The sequence below is a fragment of the Capra hircus genome, chromosome 18 (assembly GCF_001704415.2).
Source record: "Capra hircus breed San Clemente chromosome 18, ASM170441v1, whole genome shotgun sequence".
NCBI lineage: Eukaryota > Metazoa > Chordata > Mammalia > Artiodactyla > Bovidae > Capra > Capra hircus.
Window position 1 is genome coordinate 65,331,772 of NC_030825.1, and position 16,582 is coordinate 65,348,353.

The 16,582-nt window shown below is 47.3% G+C and overlaps 1 protein-coding gene across 3 annotated transcripts in view; it reads right to left on the reverse strand.

Annotated features, from left to right (window-relative positions):
- The window catches only part of LOC102169045 (zinc finger protein 28 homolog), a 36,091-nt gene continuing 20,383 nt past the window's right edge, over positions 875-16,582 (reverse strand). For all 3 annotated transcript variants that reach the window (XM_018063423.1, XM_018063422.1, XM_018063424.1), the window contains one exon: positions 875-3,177. In XM_018063423.1, the coding sequence (XP_017918912.1) occupies positions 1,472-3,177 (1,706 nt within the window). In that variant the 3' untranslated portion in view covers positions 875-1,471. The remainder of the gene's footprint in view (positions 3,178-16,582) is intronic.

The window sequence follows — 16,582 nt, forward strand, 5'->3', positions numbered from 1 at the left end:
GGGTTTGAACCTGCATCTCTTGCACTGGCAGCGGGATTCTTTACACCCATGGAAGCCAATCTGATTATAAACCAAAACATTTTTTAAATGTCCTGCTATGTTTGACGAATCATCCTTCCGTGTTTTCCACTAAAACTGTCAGAGCAAACATATCCTACTGGGACCCTGTTGTGAATGGCAATTTACAAACATTTTAATGGTAGTACTTCATCTATAAAAATATCGTTATTTCTCCTTTTGTGGACATTATTTCCTCATATTCCCTATTGTTTGATGCTTTAATAATGTCCTTTCACCTCTGTTCAAAAATTGCTTTAGAGTTTTTCTTATTTTTAATGGGATAGTTGTATTATTCTCAGACAAATACTTAGAACCTTTTCTATACTTTTTTTCTCTCTGCAGGGGACCACGAGGTGGCAAGCTAGTAAGTAAATGCTTGTGGTTTTGCAGATGACGGTGTCTCTGCTGCAGCTTCTCAGCTCTGCTGTTGCGGCCTGACAGCTGCCCCAGGCAGCATGTGCCCATACTGTGAGCCACAGCTGTGGGCCAATCAGGCTTTACTTATGGGCTCTGAAATTTAAATTCCATGTCACTGTCATGCTGTCATAAACTATTATTCTTTCCACTGTTTTTCCATTAAAATGATTTTAAAAAATTAGGCCATGGGCTGTTTGAACACAGTCAGTGAAACTTGGGCCGTGAGTCACATAGTCCAGATCAATTTGCCTGAAGGTGAGTGGTTCCTTAAGTTTAATGGAATTTACTCATAAGCCCTGGTGACTCAGAGGTTAGAGCGTCTACCTCCAATGCGGGAGACCCGGGTTCGATCCCTGGGTCAGGAAGATCCCCTGGAGAAGGAAATGGTAACCCACTCCAGTATTCTTGCCTGGAGAATCCCATGGACTGAGGAGCCTGGTGGGCTGCAGTTCACGGGGTCGCAAAGAGTCGGACACAACTGAGTGACTTGACTTTACCCAAGTGACTTTAAATGATCAAGTCTTGCAGAGTGTTAAGTAATTCTCTCACCAACAAGGTCACAGCACCTCACACAGGCAGATACATGAAAAGGCCCAGTACTCACTCAGTATTATGGAATTGAGTTTTAAACCAAAACCGGAAAAGCCTCACTGACTATCTTGAATCACCCATTCCTGATCTAAAATCCTTAACTTTGTTCTGTGCATCGTTTTGTCAGTTGCCAATGGTAACTTTTCTGTGTCCAAAACTAATGTTCTATAAAGAGCTAACATCACTCATCCCTTGGTATGGACCACTCGTCCTGCTAAATAACATCTTACGTATTCACCGATCTGAAGGATCGCATCACCGATTTTTACGTGAGGCGTAAACGAATTCCGCGTTCAGTTCAACTGGCAACCTGAAGAGGAAACAGGACAAGAACGGGGCAGTACCCAAGCAAGAGGGGGACGGGGTTTGCAGCGCGGCCATCGGCGGCCTGCAGAGCAGCGTCTCAGGACTGCAGGGATGGCAGTGAGGGCGGGCTCCAGAGGAACGTGGGTAAGAGGTCCGCGGGGCTCGCCGCGGGAGCGGGGTGCGCGGGCGCCTCTCCCGGGTGCGTCCGCGCCTGCGCAAAGTGCGCGCCCTGCCGGAAGGCCCTGCGGCTCCGCCTGGGGCCGGGCGGCCGCTCCCCCGAGTGCACCCTCTTGTGCTGGTTGAGGTGGCCGATCTGGATGAAGGTCTTCCGGCACTCCTTGCACTCGTAGGGCTTCTTCCCGGAGTGGATCCTCTGGTGGACGCTCAGGGACTGCCGGTGGCTGAAGGCCTTGCCGCAGGCGCTGCACTCGTACGGCTTCTCGCCGGTGTGGCTCCGGCGGTGGCAGGTGAGGGACGACTTGGTCTTGAAGGCCTTCCCGCACTCGGCGCAGCCGTGGGGCCTCTGGCCCGTGTGCAGCCGCTGGTGCTGCGTGCAGGACGAGTTGTCGCCGAAGGCCTTCCCGCACTGCAGGCACTTGTAGGGCTTCTCCCCGGTGTGGACGCGCTGGTGCTGCACCAGGTGCGTGGTCTGGCTGAAGGCCTTCCCGCACTCCTTGCACTCGTAGGGCTTCTCCCCCGTGTGCGTCTTCTGATGCTGGGCCAGGTGGGCCTTCTGGGTGAAGGCCTTGCTGCACACCTTGCAGGCGTAGGGCTTCTCCCCGGTGTGGATGCGCTGGTGGGTGGCCAGCTGCGAGCTGATGCTGAAGGCCTTGCCGCAGTCCGCGCACGCGAAGGGCTTCTCCCCGGTGTGGATCCGCAGGTGGCTGGCCAGGTGGATGTTCTGCCTGAAGGCCTTCCCGCACTCCTTGCACCGGAAGGGCTTCTCCCCCGAGTGCACGCGCTGGTGCTGCGTGAGGGAGGCGTGGTGGCTGAAGGCCTTGCGACACACCTCGCACGCGTAGGGCTTCTCCCCGGTGTGGATGCGCTGGTGCATGGTCAGCGACGAGCCGTAGCGGAAGCACTTGCCGCACGCCTCGCACTTGTACGGCTTCTCCCCGGTGTGGATCCGCCGGTGCTGGTTCAGCCCGATGTGGTCGCTGAAGGCTTTCCCGCAGTCCAGGCAGTCGAAGGGCTTCTCCCCGGTGTGGTAGTACCTCCAGTGGCGGACGAGCGACGTGTTCTGGATGAAGGCCTTCCCGCAGTCCAGGCACTCGTAGGGCTTCTTGCCCGTGTGGCACCGCTGGTGGCGCGCGAAGGAAGAGCCGTCGCTGAAGGCCTTGCCGCACTCCTTACACTTGTACGGCTTCTCGCCCGTGTGGATCCTCTGGTGGACGGTGAGCGACGAGCTCTGTGTGAAGGTTTTCTTGCATTCCTGACATTTGAAGAGTTTTTTCCCTGTGTAGATTCCCGCATCTTTTATCAGCACTGAGTTTGGGGGCAAAGCTTTCTTAACCGAGTCAGGGCGGTGGCCTCCCTCTTCCGAGATGTCCAGGTGGAACCATCTACCTGGTTTGTTATACCGACACACTCTCTCTTCAGAGAAGGTGCTGTGGTGAGCGACTGCCTCCTGCCCGAGTCTTGTCTCCTGACCTGCCAGCTTCCTTTCAAACAAACGGTCAGCGTCCCACCTTTCTCTGAGCGAGGAACACTCTACGTTAATGTCTGAAATTCTGTCTGTTACCACTTCAGCAAAAGAACTCTGCTTTGAAAGTAACTCCTGAGTTTCCTGTACACACTGCTGGCCTGAAAGATAGAAGGAAGACACACAACAGAACACTTCCTTTACGGAACGCTGCGGAAAAGCAGAATCTGAGAAAACGGAAACTGTGGAGAAACTCACTGATGAGTCAAACCCGAATGATATAACTAAACCCCACTACTCACAAACACGGAATAGTGAACTCACTTGTGAATGAATCCCATATAAATTCACTAAACGGTGCACCTCTACACGCAGGAAACTGAACTCACTGCTGAATGAAACTCTGATGAAATCAATAAACTGTGTAACTCTGACACGCGGGAAAGTGAACTCACTGCTGAACGAAACTGGGAATGAAATCAATAAATTGTGCATCACTGATACCTGGGAAAGTGAACTCAATCTGAATGAAACTGTGCACCTCTGACACTCGGGAAAGTGAGCTCATTGGTGAATTAAACCCTGATGAAATCAATAAACTGTGCACCTCTGACACTCCAGAAACTGTACTCACTGCTGAATGAAACCGAGATGAAATCAATAAACTGCGCAACTCGGACACTTGGGAAAGTGAATTCACCTCTAAATGAAACGGTGTATTTCCACAATCGGGAAAGTGAACTCACCGGAAAAACACACACCGATGAAATCAATAAACAGTGCAACTCTGACACGCGGGAAAGGGAACTCAGCGGAGAATAAAAACCTGATGGAATCAACAAACTGTGCAACTTGACACGAGGGAAAGTGAACCCACGGATGAATGATACCCTGAAGAAATCAATAAACTGTCCAACTCTGACGCTCGGGCAAGGGAACTCAGCGGAGAATGAAACGCTGCTGGAATCAATAAACTCTGCAACTTGACACGAGGGAAAGTAAACTGACTGGGGAAAGAAACCTTAATCGAATCAATAAACGCTGTACCTCTGACACTCAGAAAAGTGAACTCACAACAGAGAGAAAGCCTGATGAAAGCAATAAAATGTCCAACGCTGACACTCAAGGAAGTGAACTCACTGCTCAATGAAACCATGATGAAAACATACACTGTGCAGCACACACACTCAGGAAAGTGTAGAGTAAGGATTCAAAACTCAGATGACATCAGTGAGATGGGAACGTCTGATACTCGGGAGAGTGAGCTCACTGCTGAAAGAAAGCCTGATGAAAACCATCAACTGTGCACCTCTGACACTCGGGAATGTGAACTCACTGCCGGATCGAACCCTGATGGAATCAATAAACTGTGCACCTCTGACGCTCGGGAAAGGGAACTCACCGGAGAATGTCACCCTGAAGAAATCAATAAGCTGTGCACCTCTGACACTCCGGAAAGTGAACTCACTGCTGAATGAAACAGAGATGAAAGCAATCAACTGTGTAACTCTAACACGCGGGAAAGTGAACTCACTGCTGAAAGAAACCCTGAAGGAATCAATAAAGTGTGCACGTCTGACACGCAGGAAAGAGAACTCACAGCTCCATGGAACCATGATGGAATCAATCAACTGTGCACCTCTAACACTCGGCAAAGTGAACTCACTGCTCAATGAAACACTGAAGAATCAATAAACTGTGCACCTCTAACACTCAGGAAAGTGAACTCACCGGAGAATGAAACCCTTAAGAATCAATAAACCGTACACCTCCGACACTCGGGAAAGTGAAGTCAGTGCTGGATGACACCCTGAAGAAATCAATCAACTGTGCACCTCGGACACGCGGGAAAGTGAACTCACTGCTCAATGCATCGCTGATGGAATCAATCAAGTGTGCACCTCTGACGCTGGGGAAGGTGAACTCACACCGGAATGAAACCGTGAGGAAACAATAAACTGTACACCTCTCACACTCGGGATAGTGAACTCACTGCTGAACGAAACCCTGAATGAAATCAATAAACTGCAACGCTGACACTTGGGAAAGTGAACTCACTGCTGAATGAAACCCTGAATGAAATCAATAAACTGTGCAACGCTGACACTTGGGAAAGTGAACTCACTGCTGAATGAAACCCTGATGAAATCAATATACTGTGCACCTCGGAAAATCGGGTAAGTGAACTCACCGGAAAAAGAAACCGGGATGAAACAATAAACTGTGCACCTCTGACAGTCCGGAGAGTGAACTCGCCGGAGAATGAAACTCTGATGAAACAATGAACTGTGCACCTCTCACACTCGGGAAAGTGAACTCACAGCTGAATCAAACCGTGATGAAAAAATAAACTGTGAACCTCTCACACTCGGGAAAGTGAACTCACTAATGAATGGAACCCTGATGAAATCAAGAAACTGTGCACCTCTGCCATCAGGAAAGTGAACTCACGGCTCAATGAAGCCCAGACGAAAACACCAAACTGTGCACCTCTGACACTCGGGAACGTGAAGTCACCGGAGACAGAAACCCTGATGAAATCAATAAAGTGTGCACCTGTGACACTAGAGAAAGTGAACTCACTGCTAAATGAAACTGTAATGGAACCAGTAAACTGGGCACCTCCGACACTCGGGAAAGTGAACTCACTGCTGAAGGAAACCGCGAGTGAAATCAATAAATTGTGCACCTCTGACACTGGAGAAAGTGAACTCACTGCTGAAAGAAACCCGGATGAAAACGATAAACTGTGCACCTCTGACACTCGGGAATGTGAACTCACCTCTGAATGAAACTGTGCACCTCTGACAATCGGGAAAGTGAACTCACCGGAGAAAGACAACTGCGGAAATCAACAAACTGTGCAACTCTGACACGCAGGAAACAGAACTCGCTCTTGAATGAAACCCTGATGAAAACGATAAACTGTGCACCTCTGACACTCGGGTATGTGAACTCACTGCCTCATCGAACCCTGATGGAATCAATAAACTGTGCACCTCTGACGCTCGGGAAAGGGAACTCACCGGAGAATGTCACCCTGAAGAAATCAATAAGCTGTGCACCTCTGACACTCCGGAAAGTGAACTCACTGCTGAATGAAACAGAGATGAAATCAATAAACTGTGTAACTCTAACACGCGGGAAAGTGAACTCACTGCTGAAAGAAACCCTGAAGGAATCAATAAAGTGTGCACGTCTGACACGCGGGAAAGAGAACTCACAGCTCCACGGAACCATGATGGAATCAATCAACTGTGCACCTCTAACACTCGGCAAAGTGAACTCACTGCTCAATGAAACACTGAAGAATCAATAAACTGTGCACCTCTAACACTCAGGAAAGTGAACTCACCGGAGAATGAAACCCTTAAGAATCAATAAACCGTACACCTCCGACACTCGGGAAAGTGAAGTCAGTGCTGGATGACACCCTGAAGAAATCAATCAACTGTGCACCTCGGACACGCGGGAAAGTGAACTCACTGCTCAATGCATCGCTGATGGAATCAATCAGGTATGCACCTCTGACGCTGGGGAAGGTGAACTCACACCTGAATGAAACCGTGAGGAAACAATAAACTGTACACCTCTCACACTCGGGATAGTGAACTCACTGCTGAACGAAACCCTGAATGAAATCAATAAACTGCAACGCTGACACTTGGGAAAGTGAACTCACTGGCTGAATGAAACCCTGAATGAAATCAATAAACTGTGCAACGCTGACACTTGGGAAAGTGAACTCACTGCTGAATGAAACCCTGATGAAATCAATATACTGTGCACCTCGGAAAATCGGGTAAGTGAACTCACCGGAAAAAGAAACCGGGATGAAACAATAAACTGTGCACCTCTGACAGTCCGGAGAGTGAACTCGCCGGAGAATGAAACTCTGATGAAACAATGAACTGTGCACCTCTCACACTCGGGAAAGTGAACTCACTAATGAATGGAACCCTGATGAAATCAAGAAACTGTGCACCTCTGCCATCAGGAAAGTGAACTCACGGCTCAATGAAGCCCAGACGAAAACACCAAACTGTGCACCTCTGACACTCGGGAACGTGAAGTCACCGGAGACAGAAACCCTGATGAAATCAATAAAGTGTGCACCTGTGACACTAGAGAAAGTGAACTCACTGCTAAATGAAACTGTAATGGAACCAGTAAACTGTGCACCTCCGACACTCGGGAAAGTGAACTCCACTGCTGAAGGAAACCTCGAGTGAAATCAATAAATTGTGCACCTCTGACACTGGAGAAAGTGAACTCACTGCTGAAAGAAACCCGGATGAAAACGATAAACTGTGCACCTCTGACACTCGGGAATGTGAACTCACCTCTGAATGAAACTGTGCACCTCTGACAATCGGGAAAGTGAACTCACCGGAGAAAGACAACTGCGGAAATCAACAAACTGTGCAACTCTGACACGCAGGAAAGTGAACTCACTCTTGAATGAAACCCTGATGAAAACGATAAACTGTGCACCTCTGACAGTCGGGTATGTGAACTCACTGCCTCATCGAACCCTGATGGAATCAATAAACTGTGCACCTCTGACGCTCGGGAAAGGGAACTCACCGGAGAATGTCACCCTGAAGAAATCAATAAGCTGTGCACCTCTGACACTCCGGAAAGTGAACTCACTGCTGAATGAAACAGAGATGAAATCAATAAACTGTGTAACTCTAACACGCGGGAAAGTGAACTCACTGCTGAAAGAAACCCTGAAGGAATCAATAAAGTGTGCACGTCTGACACGCGGGAAAGAGAACTCACAGCTCCATGGAACCATGATGGAATCAATCAACTGTGCACCTCTAACACTCGGCAAAGTGAACTCACTGCTCAATGAAACACTGAAGAATCAATAAACTGTGCACCTCTAACACTCAGGAAAGTGAACTCACCGGAGAATGAAACCCTTAAGAATCAATAAACCGTACACCTCCGACACTCGGGAAAGTGAAGTCAGTGCTGGATGACACCCTGAAGAAATCAATCAACTGTGCACCTCGGACACGCGGGAAAGTGAACTCACTGCTCAATGCATCGCTGATGGAATCAATCAAGTGTGCACCTCTGACGCTGGGGGAAGGTGAACTCACACCTGAAATGAAACCGTGAGGAAACAATAAACTGTACACCTCTCACACTCGGGATAGTGAACTCACTGCTGAACGAAACCCTGAATGAAATCAATAAACTGCAACGCTGACACTTGGGAAAGTGAACTCACTGCTGAATGAAACCCTGAATGAAATCAATAAACTGTGCAACGCTGACACTTGGGAAAGTGAACTCACTGCTGAATGAAACCCTGATGAAATCAATATACTGTGCACCTCGGAAAATCGGGTAAGTGAACTCACCGGAAAAAGAAACCGGGATGAAACAATAAACTGTGCACCTCTGACAGTCCGGAGAGTGAACTCGCTGGAGAATGAAACTCTGATGAAACAATGAACTGTGCACCTCTCACACTCGGGAAAGTGAACTCACAGCTGAATCAAACCGTGATGAAAAAATAAACTGTGAACCTCTCACACTCGGGAAAGTGAACTCACTAATGAATGGAACCCTGATGAAATCAAGAAACTGTGCACCTCTGCCATCAGGAAAGTGAACTCACGGCTCAATGAAGCCCAGACGAAAACACCAAACTGTGCACCTCTGACACTCGGGAACGTGAAGTCACCGGAGACAGAAACCCTGATGAAATCAATAAAGTGTGCACCTGTGACACTAGAGAAAGTGAACTCACTGCTAAATGAAACTGTAATGGAACCAGTAAACTGGGCACCTCCGACACTCGGGAAAGTGAACTCACTGCTGAAGGAAACCGCGAGTGAAATCAATAAATTGTGCACCTCTGACACTGGAGAAAGTGAACTCACTGGCTGAAAGAAACCCGGATGAAAACGATAAACTGTGCACCTCTGACACTCGGGAATGTGAACTCACCTCTGAATGAAACTGTGCACCTCTGACAATCGGGAAAGTGAACTCACCGGAGAAAGACAACTGCGGAAATCAACAAACTGTGCAACTCTGACACGCAGGAAACAGAACTCGCTCTTGAATGAAACCCTGATGAAAACGATAAACTGTGCACCTCTGACACTCGGGTATGTGAACTCACTGCCTCATCGAACCCTGATGGAATCAATAAACTGTGCACCTCTGACGCTCGGGAAAGGAACTCACCGGAGAATGTCACCCTGAAGAAATCAATAAGCTGTGCACCTCTGACACTCCGGAAAGTGAACTCACTGCTGAATGAAACAGAGATGAAATCAAATAAACTGTGTAACTCTAACACGCGGGAAAGTGAACTCACTGCTGAAAGAAACCCTGAAGGAATCAATAAAGTGTGCACGTCTGACACGCGGGAAAGAGAACTCACAGCTCCACGGAACCATGATGGAATCAATCAACTGTGCACCTCTAACACTCGGCAAAGTGAACTCACTGCTCAATGAAACACTGAAGAATCAATAAACTGTGCACCTCTAACACTCAGGAAAGTGAACTCACCGGGAGAATGAAACCCTTAAGAATCAATAAACCGTACACCTCCGACACTCGGGAAAGTGAAGTCAGTGCTGGATGACACCCTGAAGAAATCAATCAACTGTGCACCTCGGACACGCGGGAAAGTGAACTCACTGCTCAATGCATCGCTGATGGAATCAATCAGGTATGCACCTCTGACGCTGGGGAAGGTGAACTCACACCTGAATGAAACCGTGAGGAAACAATAAACTGTACACCTCTCACACTCGGGATAGTGAACTCACTGCTGAACGAAACCCTGAATGAAATCAATAAACTGCAACGCTGACACTTGGGAAAGTGAACTCACTGCTGAATGAAACCCTGAATGAAATCAATAAACTGCAACGCTGACACTTGGGAAAGTGAACTCACTGCTGAATGAAACCCTGATGAAATCAATATACTGTGCACCTCGGAAAATCGGGTAAGTGAACTCACCGGAAAAAGAAACCGGGATGAAACAATAAACTGTGCACCTCTGACAGTCCGGAGAGTGAACTCGCCGGAGAATGAAACTCTGATGAAACAATGAACTGTGCACCTCTCACACTCGGGAAAGTGAACTCACTAATGAATGGAACCCTGATGAAATCAAGAAACTGTGCACCTCTGCCATCAGGAAAGTGAACTCACGGCTCAATGAAGCCCAGACGAAAACACCAAACTGTGCACCTCTGACACTCGGGAACGTGAAGTCACCGGAGACAGAAACCCTGATGAAATCAATAAAGTGTGCACCTGTGACACTAGAGAAAGTGAACTCACTGCTAAATGAAACTGTAATGGAACCAGTAAACTGTGAACCTCCGACACTAAGGAAAGTGAACTCACTGCTGAAGGAAACCTCGAGTGAAATCAATAAATTGTGCACCTCTGACACTGGGAGAAAGTGAACTCACTGCTGAAAGAAACCCGGATGAAACGATAAACTGTGCACCTCTGACACTCGGGAATGTGAACTCACCTCTGAATGAAACTGTGCACCTCTGACAATCGGGAAAGTGAACTCACCGGAGAAAGACAATGCGGAAATCAACAAACTGTGCAACTCTGACACGCAGGAAAGAACTCCTCTTGAATGAAACCCTGATGAAAACGATAAACTGTGCACCTCTGACAGTCGGGTATGTGAACTCACTGCTCATCGAACCCTGATGGAATCAATAAACTGTGCACCTCTGACGCTCGGGAAAGGGAACTCACCGGAGAATGTCACCCTGAAGAAATCAATAAGCTGTGCACCTCTGACACTCCGGAAAGTGAACTCACTGCCTGACTGTGCTGAATGAAACAGAGAATGAAATCAATAAACTGTGTAACTCTAACACGCTGAAGGAATCAATAAAGTGTGCACGTCTGACACGCGGGAAAGAGAACTCACAGCTCCATGGAACCATGATGGAATCAATCAACTGTGCACCTCTAACACTCGGAAAGTGAACTCACTGCTCAATGAAACACTGAAGAATCAATAAACTGTGCACCTCTAACACTCAGGAAAGTGAACTCACCGGAGAATGAAACCCTTAAGAATCAATAAACCGTACACCTCCGACACTCGGGAAAGTGAAGTCAGTGCTGGATGACACCCTGAAGAAATCAATCAACTGTGTCGGACACGCGGAAAGTGAACTCACTGCTCAATGATCGCTGATGGAATCAATCAGTGTGCACCTCTGACGCTGGGGAAGGTGAACTCACACCTGAATGAAACCGTGAGGAAACAATAAACTGTACACCTCTCACATCGGGATAGTGAACTCACTGCTGAACGAAACCTGAATGAAATCAATAAACTGCAACGCTGACACTTGGGAAAGTGAACTCACTGCTGAATGAAACCCTGAATGAAATCAATAAACTGTGCAACGCTGACACTTGGAAAGTGAACTCACTGCTGAATGAAACCCTGATGAAATCAATATACTGTGCACTCGGAAAATCGGGTAAGTGAACTCACCGGAAAAAGAAACCGGGATGAAACAATAAACTGTGCACCTCTGACAGTCCGGAGAGTGAACTCGCGGAGAATGAAACTCTGATGAAACAATGAACTGTGCACCTCTCACACTCGGAAAGTGAACCACAGCTGATAAACTGATGAAAAAATAAACTGTGAACTCTCACATCGGAAATAACTCACTAATGAATGAACCTGATGAATCAAGAAACTGTGCACCTCTGCATCAGGAAAGTGAACTCACGGCTCAATGAAGCCCAGACGAAAACACCAAACTGTGCACCTCTGACACTCGGGAACGTAAGTCACCGGAGACAGAAACCCTGATGAAATCAATAAAGTGTGCACCTGTGACACTAGAGAAAGTGAACTCACTGCTAAATGAAACTGTAATGGAACCAGTAAACTGGCACCTCCGACACTCGGGAAAGTGAACTCACTGCTGAAGGAAACCCGAGTGAAATCAATAAATGTGCACCTCTGACACTGGAGAAAGTGAACTCACTGCTGAAAGAACCCGATGAAAACGATAAACTGTGCACCTCTGACACTCGGAATGTGAACTCACCTCTGAATGAAACTGTGCACCTCTGACAATCGGGAAAGTGAACTCACCGAGAAGACAACTGCGGAAATCAAACAAACTGTGCAACTCTGACACGCAGGAAAAGAACTCGCTCTTGAATGAAACCTGATGAAAACGATAAACTGTGCACCTCTGACACTCGGGTATGTGAACTCACTGCCTCATCGAACCCTGATGGAATCAATAAACTGTGCACCTCTGACGCTCGGGAAAGGGAACTCACCGGAGAATGTCACCCTGAAGAAATCAATAAGCTGTGCACCTCTGACACTCCGGAAAGTGAACTCACTGCTGAATGAAACAGAGATGAAATCAATAAACTGTGTAACTCTAACACGCGGGGAAAGTGAACTCACTGCTGAAAGAAACCTGAAGGAATCAATAAAGTGTGCACGTCTGACACTCGGGAAAGAGAACTCACAGCTCCATGGAACCATGATGGAATCAATCAACTGTGCACCTCTAACACTCGGCAAAGTGAACTCACTGCTCAATGAAACACTGAAGAATCAATAAACTGTGCACCTCTAACACTCAGGAAAGTGAACTCACCGGAGAATGAAACCCTTAAGAATCAATAAACCGTACACCTCCGACACTCGGGAAAGTGAAGTCAGTGCTGGATGACACCCTGAAGAAATCAATCAACTGTGCACCTCGGACACGCGGGAAAGTGAACTCACTGCTCAATGATCGCTGATGGAATCAATCAGTGTGCACCTCTGACGCTGGGGAAGGTGAACTCACACCCCTGAATGAAACCGTGAGGAAACAATAAACTGTACACCTCTCACACTCGGGATAGTGAACTCACTGCTGAACGAAACCCTGAATGAAATCAATAAACTGCAACGCTGACACTTGGGAAAGTGAACTCACTGCTGAATGAAACCCTGAATGAAATCAATAAACTGTGCAACGCTGACACTTGGGAAAGTGAACTCACTGCTGAATGAAACCCTGATGAAATCAATATACTGTGCACCTCGGAAAATCGGGTAAGTGAACTCACCGGAAAAAGAAACCGGGATGAAACAATAAACTGTGCACCTCTGACAGTCCGGAGAGTGAACTCGCCGGAGAATGAAACTCTGATGAAACAATGAACTGTGCACCTCTCACACTCGGGAAAGTGAACTCACAGCTGAATCAAACCGTGATGAAAAAATAAACTGTGAACCTCTCACACTCGGGAAAGTGAACTCACTAATGAATGGAACCCTGATGAAATCAAGAAACTGTGCACCTCTGCCATCAGGAAAGTGAACTCACGGCTCAATGAAGCCCAGACGAAAACACCAAACTGTGCACCTCTGACACTCGGGAACGTGAAGTCACCGGAGACAGAAACCCTGATGAAATCAATAAAGTGTGCACCTGTGACACTAGAGAAAGTGAACTCACTGCTAAATGAAACTGTATTGGAACCAGTAAACTGGGCACCTCCGACACTCGGGAAAGTGAACTCACTGCTGAAGGAAACCTCGAGTGAAATCAATAAATTGTGCACCTCTGACACTGGAGAAAGTGAACTCACTGCTGAAAGAAACCCGGATGAAAACGATAAACTGTGCACCTCTGACACTCGGGAATGTGAACTCACCTCTGAATGAAACTGTGCACCTCTGACAATCGGGAAAGTGAACTCACCGGAGAAAGACAACTGCGAAATCAACAAACTGTGCAACTCTGACACGCAGGAAACTGAACTCACTCTTGAATGAAACCCTGATGAAAACGATAAACTGTGCACCTCTGACACTCGGGTATGTGAACTCACTGCCTCATCGAACCCTGATGGAATCAATAAACTGTGCACCTCTGACGCTCGGGAAAGGGAACTCACCGGAGAATGTCACCCTGAAGAAATCAATAAGCTGTGCACCTCTGACACTCCGGAAAGTGAACTCACTGCTGAATGAAACAGAGATGAAATCAATAAACTGTGTAACTCTAACCGCGGGAAAGTGAACTCACTGCTGAAAGAAACCCTGAAGGAATCAATAAAGTGTGCACGTCTGACACGCGGGAAAGAAACTCCACAGCTCCACGGAACCATGATGGAATCAATCAACTGTGGGCACCTTAACACTCGGAAAGCTGAACTCACTGCTCATGAAACACTGAAGAATCAATAACTGTGCACCTCTAACCTCAGGTAAGTGAACTCACCGGAGAATGAAACCCTTAAGAATCAATAAACCGTACACCCTCCGACACGTCGGAAAGTGAAGTCAGTGCTGGATGAACCCTGAAGAATCAATCAACTTGCACCGCTGCTAGCATCTCGACACTGCGGGAAAGTGAACTCACTGCTCAATGAACTGTCATCGGAATCAATCAGGTGTGCACCTCTGACCGCTGGGGGAAAGTGAACTCACTGTCTGAATGAAACCTGATGAAAATCAATACTGTGCACCTCGGAAAATCGGGTAAGTGAACTCCGGAAAAAGAAACCGGGATGAAACAATAAACTGTGCACCTCTGACACTCGGAGAGTGAAACTCGCCGGAGAATGAAACTCTGATGAAACAATGAACTGTGCACGCTGCTCACACTCGGGAAAGTGAACTCACAGCTGAATGCAAACCGTGATGAAAAAATAAACTGTGAACCTCTCACACTGCGGGAAGTGAACTCACTCATAATGATGGAACCCTGATAAATCAAGAAACTGTGCACCTCTGCATCAGGAAAGTGAACTCACTGGCTCAATGAAGCCCAGACGAAACACCAAAACTGTGCACCTCTGACACTCGGAAAGTGAAGTCACCGGAGACAGAAACCCTGATGAAATCAATAAAGTGCACACTGTGACACTGGAAAGTGAACTCACTGCTGAATGAAACCCTGATGAAATCAACATACGGTGCACCTCGGAAAATCGGTAAGTGAACTCACCGGAAAAAGAACCGGGATGAAAACATAAACTGTGCACACCTCTGACATCCGGAGAGTGAACTCGCCGAGAATGAAACTCTGATGAAACAATGAACTGTGCACCTCTCACACTCGGGAAAGTGAACTCACAGCTGAATCAAACTGGTGATGAAAAAATAAACTGTGAACCTCTCACACTCGGGAAAGTGAACTCACTAATGAATGGAACCCTGATGAAATCAAGAAACTGTGCACCTCTGCTCATGCAGAAAGTGAACTCACGGCTCAATGAAGCCCAGACGAAAACACCAAACTGTGCACCTCTGACACTCGGGAATGTGAAGTCACCACGGAGACAGAAACCCTGATGAAATCAATAAAGTGTGCACCTGTGACACTAGAGAAAGTGAACTCACTGCTAAATAAACTGTATTGAACCAGTAAACTGTGCACACCCTGACCGACCACTCGGGAAAGTGAACTCACTGCTGAAGGAAACCTCGAGTGAAATCAATAAATTGTGCACCTCTGACACTGGAGAAAGTGAACTCACTGCTGAAAGAACCCGGATGAAAACGATAAACTGTGCACCTCTGACACTCGGGAATGTGAACTCACCTCTGAATGAAACTGTGCACCTCTGACAATCGGAAAGTGAACTCACCGAGAGAAAGACAACTGCGGAAATCAACAAACTGTGCACTCTGACACCGCAGGAAAGTGAACTCACTGCCTTGAAAGAAACCCTGAAGGAATCAATAAAAGTGTGCACGTCTGACACGCGGGAAAGAGAACTCACAGCTCCATGGAACCATGATGGAATCAATCAACTGTGCACCTCTAACACTCGGGAAAGTGAACTCACTGCTCAATGAAACACTGAAGAATCAATAAACTGTGCACCTCTAACACTCAGGAAAGTGAACTCACCGGAGGAATGAAACCCTTAAGAATCAATAAAACCGTACACCTCCGACACTCGGGGAAAGTGAAGTCAGTGTCTGGATGACACCCTGAAGAAATCAATCAACTGTGCACCTCGGACACGCCGGGAAAGTGAACTCACTGCTCAATGAATCGCTCATGGAATCAATCAGGTGTGCACCTCTGACGCTGGGGGAAAGTGAACTCACACCTGAATGAAACCGTGAGGAAACAATAAACTGTACACCTCTCACACTCGGGATAGTGAACTCACTGCTGAACGAAACCCTGAATGAAATCAATAAACTGCAACGCTGACACTTGGGAAAGTGAACTCACTGCTGAATGAAACCCTGAATGAAATCAATAAACTGTGCAACGCTGACACTTGGGAAAGTGAACTCACTGCTGAATGAAACCCTGATGAAATCAACATACGGTGCACCTCGGAAAATCGGGTAAGTGAACTCACCGGAAAAAGAAACCGGGAAGAAACAATAAACTGTGCACCTCTGACAGTCCGGAGAGTGAACTCGCCGGAGAATGAAACTCTGATGAAACAATGAACTGTGCACCTCTCACACTCGGGAAAGTGAACTCACAGCTGAATCAAACCGTGTATGAAAAAATAAACTGTGAACCTCTCACACTC